This window comes from Mugil cephalus, chromosome 1 (assembly GCF_022458985.1).
Source record: "Mugil cephalus isolate CIBA_MC_2020 chromosome 1, CIBA_Mcephalus_1.1, whole genome shotgun sequence".
Classification (NCBI taxonomy): Eukaryota; Metazoa; Chordata; class Actinopteri; order Mugiliformes; family Mugilidae; genus Mugil; species Mugil cephalus.
In genome coordinates, this window is record NC_061770.1 from 47,541,725 (window position 1) to 47,556,617 (window position 14,893).

Below are 14,893 nucleotides of genomic sequence, written 5' to 3' on the forward strand. Positions count from 1 at the left end.
TTTGACCTAGAACAGGCACTGTGTAATGCTTATATGATTTCATTTAGCTAATCAGGCTAACCGTCAACAAAAAGTTGTTCGATCTCCTCAATGACCCAAACCCTCTCTGAGCAAGAAAACAAACTGTACATATTTAGAGAATGTGCGTTCTGTATTATAAGACTTTCCTCACTGTGAGCCTTTCATAGCTTTGGAGATGGAACAAGAAAGCAAATATACGTGGATGGTTTATTTTTTATGCTTTTTCTTAGCACATCTTTGCCCTCAGAGAGATAAACTGATGGTTTAAATGTTTGGGGTCCGAAAATATGGAGTCCAGTACTGCGCCCAGCACCTCAAGGTAATGTACGACTATCTATGCTCATAGAACCCAGGGACACAATAAGTAACCAACATGAACATTTCGGTGAAACATTTTGTTAAACCATCATGCTCTTTAATCAATCCAAGATTATAATCAATAAATCAAGTTTTGTGACATTATGAATACATAATGATGAATCTAAAGGTTTAAAAATGAAAAGGGAGCATTTCTTATTAGATATCATGGCTGAGTTTGCGCTCTCTACCTGATATTTTTAAAACGCTATGCTAATGAAAATGATGTCTGCATCAGCAGCCATCTGACAACTGCAATTTGACAACTTTTTTTTTTTCCACCCCTCCTTAATTTCTCCCCAGACGCTTTGAAAACATTCCCACCCTGCAGAGATGATCAAAGAAGCAGAGATCCATCTTTACACAACACCCTCTCATCTTGCCTCTAAAGGCAGCCCGCATTGAATGGACAGATTAAAAAAACATTGCTGCCATGTTAGATACAGACCAGCACTCACACTCCATAATTATTAGCCTGATGATTGCACACAAGTGTTTTTGGATGTTGCATCTGGCTCCGCAGATGATGGAAGTTGTTGTATGTATCCACCCGCATTTTCCTGGCTGTCAAAAATTGCATTCTGAGAAAGCTGCACTCCTCTCATCAAGAGTCATAATTTACTTGTCAAAGCAGGAGTCCTCTCAGCATGGTGGAGGCTCCCTGGGGTTATAATTGCGAGACGGTTTGGTTCTCCTGAAATGCCTCCAGTCAAGACGGAGCACGGGCCTGCTAGTCAAGCTTTGTGTACTCTTCCTTTCAAAAGTAGCCATTTACGTGGAAAATTGTAAAACATGGCTGGGGGGTAAAAAAAAAAAAGATTCTGACTAGCTTCACTATACTTTCACCATCAACTCCTTATCGTCTGTGACTTTCAACACTGATTACATCGGTGCCCGGAGAGCAATCTCTACGCTGACACAAGGTCCCCATCTTGTGGAGAAAGCATGAAAGTCTGGTGAGAGTGCAGGTCGGCTAAAGTTTGTGAGAGAAATGATGTTACACCTCAGTCCGATTTTAATCATTTTTAAAGTAATAAATATGCTGATCTATGTATGTATGTGTGTATTTCTCTACATTCTTTTGACAACTATTGTTTCTTTCAGATTTAAATTTTAAATAAAAAGACCCAATTTACTTTTGCACAATGAACTACTTCTTTTTCCCCTATATCTAGTTAAGACCCTGCCATTAAATTAGCAGATTTGAGGTTTAAAAAGTTTAAATGATCAAATGTGGATTTGTGTTGATGACCACTTAAGTTTATTAAAAGCTGTACACATAATGGGTCCAAAAACATATTTAAATTTTCACATCTTAATTCAACACCTGACACTTCTCTCTACTATATCATCTATCTTCTCAAATAGTCCTTTGATTGCGGTGCTGTTTTTCTTGCTGTTCAGCACATGATACCTGCCCCCGCATCTCTCTACGAGCCCCATCAGTTCCCCGTTCCTCAGGATGTGCTGCTCTGGAGTCTCTCCCAGAATCTCCCCCCACGTGAAGAGCACCAGCGTGCGTTGCCAGATCTCCTCTCCCAGCAGTCTCATGTGTTCCTCCACGGCCGATCGGTATTTCCGCGTGCAGGTCAGGAAGGTCGGTATGAGCAGGAGGACGACGTGCGGGCCTGGCTGACACCAGGAGATGCTGTCCAGGATGCCTTTCATTTCGGTGCCGCTTGCCGGGTCGGGTCCGTCTCGCCACCTCAGGCCGAGTGGCTCCGCGACAGAGAGGCGTCTCCCGGCTATCTGACCCCTCCAAGGCCTGAAGCTGGATCCATCCACTTTGGGCGCTTCTCCGCCCAAGATGGTGACTCCAGCTGGGGAGCGAGAAGACCAGGTCTCCCCCAAAACCATAACTTTTAAATCCAAACTGGGAGAGGTGTTTGATCTTCCAGGACTCTGAGATGGCAACATGAAATCACTTTTCACCTTTGAACTGTCCACTTCCTCTCTTGCTTCTGTCTTCCTTGTTTCTCTTCCTCTTCCTTTTGTTTGTTTTAGTGTTTCAAAGCAACAGTTATTGCTCCCTGTAGCTGACAGTGCTTTTTTAATGCTCTGATTCTCCCTAACCTTTGAACTTTCTCCTATAACCGTGCCTTTTCTTCTGCCGTTTTCCTTCTTCTCACTGACCTCTTGGTTCAAGTCGTCCTCTGAGCTCTCGGCCGCAACCTCCAGAAAGAGAGAGTCTTTCTCTTCCACATTATCATCAGTCACATGCTCCCCGTTCTCTAAATGTTGTTGCTCTTTTTTGAACAACTCTTCCTCCCGTTCTTTAAGATTCTGCTCCCATTTGTTCAGTTTTTTAAGCGACTCCTTTAATTGCTTCTCCTTGTGCTGAAGTTCTTCCTTGAGCAGGGCCAGGTCTCGGCCCATCTCGTCTAACTGCTGCGTCGTGGAGCTGACGTGCTCGTTCTGCATCTGCAGCTCTGATTTCCAGCTGAGCAGCTCCTGCTCTTCATTTTTTAAGTGGCACTCTCTGTTCTTCAGCTCTTTGCCCTGATCTTTCAGTCCTTTTACCTTCTTCTCGAGGTCTAGACCATGGAAGCTCAGTTCTTCCTTCTTGCCCTCCAGAGCCCTCAGCAAACTTTCAAGCTCCTTCTCCATTTTCTCCACCTTCTGTTCTTTCAGCTTCACCAATTTCTGATATCTGTCCATGTCCTCTTGCTGTTTTTGTCTTATTTTGAGATTTGCTTCCAGTTTTCTGAGCTCTTCTTCTTTACTTTCTATCTTTACCTCCTTGTGAGCAAGTTCTTCCTGTTTTGCATCAAGGTCATGTCCTCTCATGTTCAGCTCTTCTTCTTTTCTGCTCAGGACTTGTTCCCTTTCATCAGCTTCTTTTTCCCTCTTCGAGAATTCCTTTTCAATCTCCTCCTCCCTCGTGCTCTGCTCACTTTGTTTCTCAATCAGCAGCTTCTCGTAATGTTCTTTCAGGTCATTCACGTTCTTCTGGCTCTCCCCTTCCCTCTCTTTCGCTCTTTCTATCTCTTCTTCTAGCATATCCTTGGCCTCCTTTAATGCCCTCACCTCCAGATCTTTCTCCTGAAGGATGGTCTGGAGTTCAGTTTCACGTTCTTGGAGATGTTTCTTAGCTTCTTCCTCGCTGTGTTTCTTCATCTCCTCGCACTTAATTTTGAGATTTTCCATCTCTTTTATCATCTTCTCGTTTTGCTCCTGCAGCTCCTTCACTGTGTTTTGACTCTCCTTGTATTTATCAGTGACGACCCTGACACTCTCCTGACTTTCTTCCTCCAACCGACTCAAAGCGCCGTCCTTCTCCTTTGAAATGGACTCTATGTCCTCATTTTTCCTTGCGATCTCCTTTTCGTATTCTTGAATCATGCTCGTCATCTCCTTTTCCATCCTGTGCGCGAGCTCCTTCAGCTCCGTCTTCGTCTGCTCGATGGTCAGCCTCAGCTGGCCGGTCTCCTTCTCGTTTTCTCGGTCTCTCTGCTGCAGGCGGTCGATCTCCTCCTCTTTCTCGCGCAGCTTTTCCTCCGTTTCAGCCTCCCTTCTTCTCTCCTGCTCTGCGTGGCTTTGCTGTATCTCGGCGATGCTGGAGGCTTTGCTTTCGTTGCTTTCTTTCAGCTCCTCTATTTCTTTCAAGTACTTTGCACACATCTCTCTTGCCTCTCTGATCTCGTCGTCTCTCTGCGCGGTGACGCACTGGGCTTGCGCCGTTTCTTTTGTCTTATTGTCGATGATCTCTATGAGCTTGTTCATCTCATTCGTAGCTTTCTCTTCCGTCTTCTTCTGCTCTTCCTTCCATCTTGCCTCCCTGGAGTCGGCCTGCTGTTTAACGCTTTCGACCTCGGCCTCCTTCTCTCTTAGCTTCTTCTCCATGTTGTTTAAAAGCTGTCGTTTCATCTCGTCCATCTCTCTTTCTTTGTCCTGCAGTCGTTGCTCTGCCTCTTTCTTTTGGTTTAGAATGATGTCCCCTCTCTCCTCTTCTTTCTTTTGCAGGATTTCGTCAATATCCTTTATGTGCTGCTCTAACTTCCCTATCACCCTGTCCTTTTCCTCCAGGGCGTCCTCCATCTGTTTCTTGTGATTTAAGTCGTCTCTTTCTTTTTCCTCTTCTGCCCTGCGAAGCTGTTGCTCAGCCTCTTTTAGGCGCTCTTTTAGGTCTTCTCTTTCTCTTTCTCTTTCCTCCAGTTGTTGCTCCATTTCTTTTTTGCTGCTCAAGTGTTGGGCTTCCTTCTCTTCCTGTCGTTGCAACTTTTCCTTCAACTCTGTCACGCTCAGTTTCATCTCCTCCATTTCTTTCTCATTTTCTTTCAGCTGCTGCTCAGTTGCTGTCCTGTAACTCAGATGGTCTTTTTCTTTCTCCTCACTTTGCTGGAGCTTTTCCTTTATTTCTTTAACGTTCAGTTTCATCTCCTCAATCTCTCTCTCCTTTTCCTCTAAGGTTTTCTCCATCTCCTTCTCGTTTCTTTCTTTTTCCCTTTCAATTTCTTTGATTTCTTCCTTCAGCTGACATTTTATCTCCTCTGTAAGTCTGTCTCTCTCTTGCAGTTTCTGCATTGTGTCGTTTTCGTGATTCTGATTCAGCACGTCTTTGTCTTTCATATGTTTGAGCTTCATTTCTTCCATTTCGGCTGCAAACCTTTCTTCTAATTCTCGTATCTGACTTTGTCTTTCCTGCAGCTGCTTCTCTATTTCTTTTGCAAGCTGCTGTCTCAGCTCTTCGGTCTCTCTTTGTCGTTCTTGCTGCGTTTCCCGTAGTTTCTCAGTGTACTGCTGTTGGATTCTTTCTACATCCTCCTCCTTTTGTTTCACCTTCCTCTCCGTCTCCTTCTCGAGTTCGGCCCTCTTTGCCTCCATCAGTCGCACCATCTCATCCGTTTTTGCGGCCATCTCTTCTTGATGCTGCCGCTTTAAGGCCTCTACAAGCTTTTCTGTCTCTCTCGCCTCTTGTTCCAAGTCTTTTTTGTGACTTAGGTTAATCCTCTCCTTGTCTTTTTCATTTTCTACACGTTTTTCTTCCATTTGGCCGAGGTACTTTTCTTCTAGCTCTGCAATCTCTTTCTTTTTTGCTTGTGAACACTCCTCATTTTCTTTTTTGAACTGCTCTGTGAGCCCTTCAATCTGCCTTTGTTTTTCTCGCTGCATGCTCCTTATTTCTTCGTCGTGCTGCTGTCTGATGCTCTCCAAATCATTCGCTTTCAACCTCGTCATCTTATCAAGTTCTTGTTGGTGCTGCACTTTCAACGTCTCCATCGCCTTTTGCGCCTCGCTTATTTGTCGGCTCATCTCTTCCTGATGCCGCACTTTTAGGTCTTTGATCTCTGCTTCTTTCTCCTGCATTTTTCTCTCCAGCTCTTTCTTATGCTGTGCCATTTCTTCACATTTACTCTCTATATCCTTTTCATACTGTTTCATGTTATTGAGCGTTATCTGCCATTCCTCTGATGTTTTCCTCGACAGTTCTTCCTGCTGTTTGTCTTTTTCGAGCAGTTTTATTTCCATTTCTCTTTGGAGTTTTTGCTCCATCTCTGTCATCTCCCTGTTTTTCTCTTGCACTTGTCTCTCTAGTAAATCCTCATAGTCTATTTTAGCCCGGTCTATTTCAGCTTTTAAACTATCAAAGTTCTTAATGCATTCTTCTTTGTCTGTCTTGAGACCTTCAATAGATTTGTTCAGTTTCTGTAGTTGTCTCCTCTGTTCTTGTTCCTGCGCTCTAATGTCATCCTCTCTCTGCTTTCTCTCGCGGTCCTTTTCTGCACTGGTGCGTTCGAGGTCCAGAAGCTTCAGGTGCTGCTCATCAGTTCTTTCTTTCAGCTCCTCGATCTCCCTCTCCTTTAGATCCAGCTTCAGCATCGCCTTGTCCCGTTCTCGTTGGCTTTGGTCGAGCGCTATGCGGATCCTCTCATTTTGTACGCTCAAATCCTGAATCTCTTTCTCTCTGTCCTCTGTCAGCCACCGCATCCTCTCCTCTAGCTCGCCAATATCATTCTTCCTCTCGCCAACCCTCCTGTCTTCCTCCTCCTCTTCTTCTCTCTGAATGTCGGCCTTCCCTGGGGATTTCACGTTCTTCTTTCTGTCAAACAACCATCTGAAGCTCTTCATCTCCCGCTCTCTCATTTTTTTCAGCTCTGTCTCCTGACGCAGCATCTTATCTCCCATCTCCTTCAGGCGCTGGTTGGCCTTTTCATTCCTTTGGTGGCTCAAATCCCTGATTTCTTGAACCAGACTAGAAAAGGCTTCGCACCTGTTCATCGTCGCCATCTTTTCCACTTTCTCCAGGAGCTCTGTCACCTTCGTGGAGCCTCCTCCGTCTAAGCTGCTGATGACGTGGTACCTGCCCCTGCACTTCTCCAGCAGTGACTGCAGGTCCCTGCCTCCTCCCTGGATGTGCTGCTCAATGTCCACACCCTCCCGAAGCTGATCTCCATGGGTGAACAGCAAAATGGTGTGTCTCCATACGCCCTCTCCCAGGAGCTCCAGATGTTCCCTCACATGTCCCGCCCTCACCAGCGTGTCCACCCTCAGAGTCAGCAGGATAGCGTGGGGCCCAGGAGGGCACAAGGCCACGCTGCACACAATCTCCCTCTTGACCCTCTCCGGCGTGGCCCCAGCCACACCTGCCTCCCAGCCCGGTGTGTCCACCACAGTCACCAGTCTCATGGACACCTCCGCTTGCTGACGGACGCACTCCTCCGTTACTGCACCCGATTGGAAGACGGCCTTCTTTCCAAGGATGGCATTCCCAGCAGAGCTCTTTCCAGTTTCACGCTCACCCAGGAGAACCAGCCTGACCTCAGGTAGGCGCCGGGGCGTCTTGGAGAAGGACTGGTGGGCATCTAGCTCAGAGCCTTGAAGACCGTCACCTGACAAGGCAAAAGGAACAGATTTGTACTCACATGCGCAAATACCATGAATCCAAGAGTGATAAAACAGCATAAGGAGCATTAGTTTATTTTTATTCCATTAGGGGCCAAAATAGCCAGACACACATTCCACAGTTTTATTTCATTATTAGTTCTTATGTTGTTGCACAAAAAATTAATTTATTTTTAAGGAGGCTTAATTAAAACACAGAGCTTGCAGACACCTGTGTCAGTCCTTCAGATTTCTGACAATACCCAACAGTTATATATCACTAGTATGGCAAAACAGCAACATAAGCTGCTAGACGCACAACCTCTTAAAAGTTTAATACATTTAATGTAACAGTGAACTATTTCAGCGTACATATCCAATTTTCGCTCCATTTTGGTCCCAACAAAACCTGAGTTGTTTTTTTTTTCCAGTTGACTATCTCCAGATCCCATCGCCAGCAATCCATTAAAGCACTCTGTTTTTGGATTACCGTAACTCACAATGGCTCTTTGAAAGTGTGGCTGAACACCGGGAAGTTGTGCTTTCGTCTGTAAGACCTGCGTGACATCTCGCTCCCCAACCTGCAGCCAGCAGCAGCGTCATCATTACCATAATGGCAGCTTTTTTTCCCCAGAAAGCGCTTCCCAGTGTTCAGCCACACTTTGAATTTTGTCCATCGATGAGTTATGGTAATTAAAATGCCGCAAGATTTTATTTTTAGGTGCAGGCGGATGTTAAGGTCTTAAAGGGTTAAGTCATGTGTCTAGTTAACAGAATATTCAAGTCATACAGTCAGGTCCATAAATATTGGGACATCAACACAATTCTAATCTTTTTGGCTCTATACACCACTACAATGGATTTGAAATGAAACAAACAAGATGTGCTTTAACTGCAGACTTTCAGCTTTAATTTGAGGGTATTTACATCCAAATACGGTGAACAATGTCGGAATTACAACAGTTTGTATATGTGCCTCCCACTTTTTAAGGGACCAAAAGTAATCGGACAATTGGCTGCTCAGCTGTTCTATGGCCAGGTGTGTGTTATTCCCTTATTATCCCATTTAGAAGGAGCAGATAAAAGGTCTAGAGTTCATTTCAGGTGTGCTCTTTACATTTAGAGTCTGTTGCTGTCAACTGTCAATATGAGATCCAAAGAGCTGTCACTATCAGTGAAGCAAGCCATCATTAGGCTGAAAAATCAAAACAAATCCATCAGAGAGATAGCAAAAACATTAGGTGTGGCCAAATCAACTGTTGGAACATTCTTAAAAAGAAAGAACGCACTGGTGAGCTCAGCAACACCAAAAGACCCGGAAGACCAAGGAAAACAACTGTGGTGGACGACAGAAGAAATTTTTCCCTGGTGAAAAAAAAAAAAACCTTCACAACAGTTTGCCAGATCAAGAACATTCTCCAGGAGGCAGGTGTATGTGTGTCAGAGTCAACAATCAAGAGAAGACTTCACCAGAGTGAATACAGAGGGTTCACTACAAGATTTAAACCATTGGTGAGCCTCAGAAATGGGAAGGCCAGATTAGAGTTTGCCAAAAAAGCATCTAAAAAAGCCTTCACAGTTCTGGAACAACATCCTATGGACACATGAGACAACGATCAACTTGCACCAGAGCGATGGGAAGAGAAGAGTATGGAGAAGGAAAGGAACTGCTCATGATCCAAAGCCACCTCATCAGTGAAGCATGGTGGTGGTAGTGTCATCGCGTGGGCATGTATGGCTGCCAATGGAACCGGTTCCCTTGTATTTATTGATGATATGACTGCTGACAAAAGCAGCAGGATGAATTCTGAAGGCAATATTATCTGCTCATATTCAGCCAAATGTTTCAGAACTCATTGGACGGCGCTTCACAGTGCAGATGGACAATGACCTGAAGCATACTGTGAAAGCAACCAAAGAGTTTTTTAAGGCAAAGAAGTGGAATGTTATGCAATGACCAAGTCAATCACATGACCTGGGTCCGATTGAGCATGCATTTCACTTGCTGAAAACAAAACTGAAGGGAAAATGCCCAAAGAACAAGCAGGAACCAAAGACATTCGCAGTAGAGGCCTGGCAGAGCATCACCAGGGATGAAACCCAGCGTCTGGTGATGTCTATGCATACCAGACTTCAGGCTGTAATTGATTGCATTAGAAAGTATTAAAAAGTGAAAGTTTGATTTATGATTTTTTAATTTGTCCAATTACTTTTGATCCCAGGCACATATACAAACTGTTGTAATTCCTACACCGTTCACCTTATTTGGATGTAAATACCCTCAAATTAAAGCTGAAAGTCTGCAGTTAAAGCGCATCTTGTTTGTTTCATTTCAAATCCACTGTGGTGGTGTATAGAGCCAAAAAGATTGTGCTGATGTCCCAATATTTATGGACCTGACTGTATATCATTTATATCAGTGAATCTGTTCTCTGTTCCGGCCTTTACCAACTCCTGAGAAAAATGTCCAGTAATTAAATGTGCTTGTACTTTCTTTAGCTATCTTTTACTACCTTTGTGTGCTGTTTGACATCAAGAGGCAAGGAAATAGGAGGAGAATAAGGGACTACAGATCTCTTTACAGCTCCCTTTTCAGAAACTCTTCATTCAGCAACACTGAATGCATTTTAGACAACTTGTGGAGTAGCAGAAATGAAAAAAAAGGAGAAAAGCTGAAAAACTCACTCGTGAGAGCAGCTTTGATGGTCCCTCTCTGCATCTGCGCCTCCATCTGCCTCTGCTTCTTCCTCCTCTCTCTGGCTCTCCTCTTCCCGTCGGCCTCCAGACCCAGCAGAACTGTGTGGTCCATCTCTAAATGACTGTTTCCGCCCTCCTTCCTGTCCACCATCTCCTCCAGCTTCCTTATCAGCTCTTTGACCTGCGTCCCGTCTCCCTTGCTCAGATTATTCACGACGTGGTATCTGTTGCCGCACTTCTGGAGGAGTCTGTGGAGAACCGGGCCGCTCGTCGCGATTCGCTGCTCTATTGACACCAGGCCCAGCTCGTCTCCCCTGGTGAACAGCACTATGGTGTGTTCCCACACTCCTTTTCCTAGCGGCTCCAGGTGCTCCTCTATCTCCTCTATGTAGTCATCCGTCACAGATGCACAGGACCGGACGACCAGCAGCACAGCGTGAGGTCCGGGGAGACAAAGCGACATGCTCCGTAAAGTTTCTCTCCTCACCCAGTTGGGGGTGCTGTTAAGCGGGTAGTACCACTCCCAGCCAGGCGTGTCCACCACCGTGACTTTCCTCCCCGCCACATCGGCACGCCTCTTCACACACTCCTCCGTGGGCTTCCCGCTCTCGAACCCTCCTGCTCCTCCCAGTATGGTGTTGCCTGCCGCGCTCTTCCCAGCTCCTTTCCTGCCCAAGAGGACGATTCTGAGTTCTGTGAGAGCCGGCGGGACGCCGCGGGAGGGTGAGGGGTGCTGGGAGTCCATGGCGGCTTGCAGACTCTCGTCTGTGAAGAGAGTGAGAAGGACTTCCTCAGTGCACCGTACCGGAAAAGCTGAATGACACAAAACACACAAATGTGGCAGTAGTCAGCTCTGTTCACTGCTTCACACAGCTTTAACCAACAGAATATAAATCCGAAAGTGTTTATACAATTTGTCGTTATCGTCTTTCTAAAGTACGTAGTAAGTTTTATTTCCACTTTTAAAGGAATTTCCAAACTACATATGTAAAAGATCCACACTGAACTCACCACCATTAGCGACTGTGACGGCACTGTGGTTCTCAACTGTCGTGTCCATCACCTCTCGGACCACTCTCTTCCTCTTCCTGTTCCTCTTTTTTGGTTCCTGTGTGTGTCTTTCACAGGAGGAACCTCGTCAGGGTCATTGCGAAAGTAGAAAGAAAGCCTCCGGTGATTAATTGATCTGAAATGAAGATATCTTGCAGCACCAGCGCAACTTCTGTCTCAGCCTCTGCTCTGTCACGTGACCCGTCTGTGGTTTTTTTCTCAACATGCCGTCGTTAAAGGCTGCAGGAAGCTGCAAGGTGGCAGGTCAGTCTTTCACGACGGAGTTGTACCTGCACATGCTCGCAAGGCGCTCAAAGCCACCGCTGCATGCACGCTGCAGAAATATATTCACGCGTGCAGATATTATATGTGCATAAGGACATGGGCTCCTGTGCACCCTTCATTTTGGGTGCTGCGTGGCTCTTTGCCATCAGATGCAGCTCTGTGGTTAGTGGTGAACTTCAGTTTCCTCTACCAACATGAGACAGAAAGAACAACGCCTTGCACAAGCAGACTCAACTCGATAAAAATAAAAAATAATAATATCATAAAGGATGAAGTAACAACAGAATCCATAGGGAAGATGGGTTTATACTGAGTGCAAATAAATCAGTAATATTGCAATATTATATGATTGCTGTGAATATCTTAAATCAAGACACACGTCGTCTAACATAATGGAAACAAAGTTCATCAGACCATTAAAATATACCAAATGTCTCTTTATAGAAACTCAAGTCATGATTCACATCCTAGAACCACTTCCTCTTATTCAGCTTACACAAATTCTGAGTTTCAGACCTCAGTTGTGACCTCGGAAATAGCTGTTGACGAAGAAATGTCACGTTTGTAGCTGTTCACACAAACTTCAACATGTTAAGAGCTTAATTCTTAAGCTGGCATTCGTGGGAGCAACACTAGAAACTGCTCAGTTAAAGATGTATATGTTAAAAAGAGCCAGAACAACTTAGAAATAGATCTTGAGAGTGAGAGTGTTTTACAGACGATATTTAAATTTCTATCACTCTAAATGATCACGTACTCGGTTCGTTTCTGTGCAAACAAACCGAGTACGTGATCATTTTTAAAGAGCATAAACAAAGACAAACCAGGTGCAAATAACTGGAAAATAACCGTGGATACACGTCTTAGCTGTAGTTAATTTGGTTTAGAACAGTTGCTGTATTGTGTGAGTGTCCTGTCACCATGTCTGTGGTCTCTGCTCCCTGGCTGTATACGTGGTGTAACATGTTCTCATGTCCTGTCCTGTCAGTACCATGAAAACACACACACACACGCACACACACATTAGATCATGTTCTGTATGATTCACCCGTTCCCCCAGCACCAGTTGGGGTTACTAAAAACAAGCCTTGTTTATGGAAAGTTAGGTGTTCTGTGAATATTGCTACAATGGATGACTCTTCGCACCCATGCTGCTTTTTGTAAATGTCAAATTAATTATGTTTTATTAGAGTCCCTGCAGCAGCCGAAGCAATTCCCTCCAAATGCAAGGGTGTCCGTCATTTAAAAGTCTCCCTGTCATAAATAAAAAAACAATCCAGAAACTCTGCCAGCCGCTCGCTTTACCGTGTCACAGAGGTTTGTATCGGCATTTGCTCATTAGTTTGCACATGACATCAACTAGAAAAGGGAAACATGTACGGTGTGATTTTAGTCCTGCCCTGAGAGTATGTTTTTTATATTTTCAAGACTTTTATGCACTTGATTTAAAAAAAAAAATGATTTACAGTTTACATTTTTTCAAGCTTTTCTGGCTCAGAGGGAAATTAAACTCCATTTTATGCTTATGTTTTGAGCACTTCTGATGGAATTTTCTACTCGTCGTGAATGGATGAATGGCACCACTGGGACTTCTTCAGCGGTTTTGACTCATTTCTTGCGCTTTTATTTCCCTCCAACACAATGTCAGTGCCAATATGGAAAAGTAAAGTGTATTGGAGAAATGGTGGGTTATTGATGAGCTGCTGCAGTCAGTCCCAGCAGATTCATTGTTTTGTTTATGTGTCCTTGGCATCGTGTTTATCACTGTACACCAATCTGTTCGGTAAAAAAGAGAAAAAGTTAGCAAACTCACCATTTCATCATCTAAACCTGTGGTCCCCAAAGTGGAGATGAGGCGCCATTGTGGGAAGGAAGTTGAATGAGAGTTGCTAGAGCATTGCTGGGCAACATGGAGAGGTTTGTGAGAGGGCGGCTAGTTAAACGTACAGCCAGGGATCAATCTTTATCAAGTGAAGACACAACTTCCAAAGAAAAGAGAATATGACGAGGCACAAGTTGTCCTCAGTTTCACCAGTAGAGACCACAGTGAGTTGTGTTAACTAAAAACCACGATTAATCGCATGATTGTCCCTTGTTAACAGCATAAGGACAATCCTGTTGAATTCTTCAGGATAAAAAAAAAAACTTATAAGCTGTCATGCACAGTAGATTCACTGTATAAAAGCAGCATCTGTGTCATATAAAGTGCCTATAATGTTGCTCAGTGTAAGGAACACACAATAAGTACTTCCCTCTGTTATCAATATAGTCAAGAAAGTATCTGGTCTGGTCTCCATTGGTGGTACATGTCTAAGAAACATCTACACGAATGTCAGGTGCAAAAGTTTCCCAGCAGAACATTGAATTGTCACAAGATGGTCAATGTTATTTACTTGTGGTTTTAATGTTGTAGCTGATCGGTGTATGTACATCCATGTTTACCAAGACGCCCTTGCAGAAAAACTTTAGGAACCGAAGGATCTAAACTCTCTGCAAACAACTGCTGCTACAGAACAGGTTTAAACCCTCCCAGTGGTCTGAACCATCAAGACAACTTGCAATTGGAACAATCATACGTTAAAGTCCCCCCAAGCTGAACTCCATGCGGAACTATTGCACATACTAATGTCACTGAGGTTCCCAAGAGACTTAGCTACTTATGAATCCAATGTGTTGCTGTTTTTAAGCCAGGCCTTAAACATTTTGCAACTTGCGTCCAGAATTAAATCTTTGAAACACTTGAACACAAGTTCATAAATGTTGAACAGCATTTCATTATAGTCCCACTCACAAAAGAGAGACGATGTCTGGGGAGATTATGTGTGGAGGGGATTTTGTTTTCTGTCCCCTGCCAGATGGTTTTCTCAACAGGACCAAAGATATTTGCATTTACTGCCGATATGAACGGAGTTACCACTAAAGCACGAATCTCAAAGACCACTTGCTGGTCACAGCTGATACAGAGAGCCCTTATCCCTTCATCAAACCCACACCACACGAGACAGTTTACAACATAGATGCAGCATAGTTTTTGGGCATGCACTTATTCTGAACTCGTTGTCGAAAATATTCTAGAGAGTATTTGTCATTGTTCTGGACAGTTTCAATAATAAACAAGCAGGGAAATCTTGAAATATATCACTTTAAGGTACATTTAGAACAGTTAAAAAATTGCGATTAATTTGCAATTAATCGCACCTTAGGGAGGAACAATCATGCGATTAATCATAGTTTTCAGTTTGACACGCCTACTTAAAACACAAAAGAGAACTTGTAATGGGCCCATGTTCTGTATTTAAGTACCCGATGGAAATTTACACCCCTAGAGGCATATAAAGCAATGTTGTTTCAAAAGAGTTCAAGCTGAATCCAAGCTGTGCCTGACAGAGATCCCCTACTTTTAACAAAGTAACCACTTATTAATGTAACCTAAAATGTTAAAATGTGCAACCTTTGTGCCTAAACATAACCAGCCTGAACCACAACGTGGTCGCAAAATAAAACTGATTAATTTTCTTTGGGAGCAACTTAACAACACAGATGATGTCCTCCTGCTGACCTGGGTCTGAAAGCACTTGTTGTGCTTTGACGCTCCAGAAACCACACATTTGATTTAGAAAACTTGTTTTGTAACTGTCTATTTAAGGACAAAGTCTCAAAC

At 44.0% G+C, this 14,893-nt stretch overlaps 1 protein-coding gene across 2 annotated transcripts; it reads right to left on the reverse strand.

Moving 5' to 3' along the window:
* Positions 1 to 379: 379 nt before the first annotated feature.
* On the reverse strand, positions 380 to 11,113 carry si:dkey-185m8.2 (trichohyalin). 2 transcript variants are annotated; one of them, XM_047568103.1, is made up of 3 exons: positions 10,909 to 11,113; positions 9,886 to 10,662; positions 380 to 7,208 (listed from the first exon to the last, which is right to left on the reverse strand). In XM_047568103.1, exons 1-3 carry the CDS (start codon positions 10,955 to 10,957, stop codon positions 1,699 to 1,701), a joined length of 6,336 nt encoding a protein of 2,111 aa, XP_047424059.1. In that variant the 5' UTR covers positions 10,958 to 11,113; the 3' UTR covers positions 380 to 1,698. The 2 variants fall into 2 exon arrangements, with proteins under 2 accessions (XP_047424059.1, XP_047424050.1); XM_047568094.1 differs by having other exon boundaries at positions 9,886 to 10,710.
* Positions 11,114 to 14,893: the final 3,780 nt, after the last annotated feature.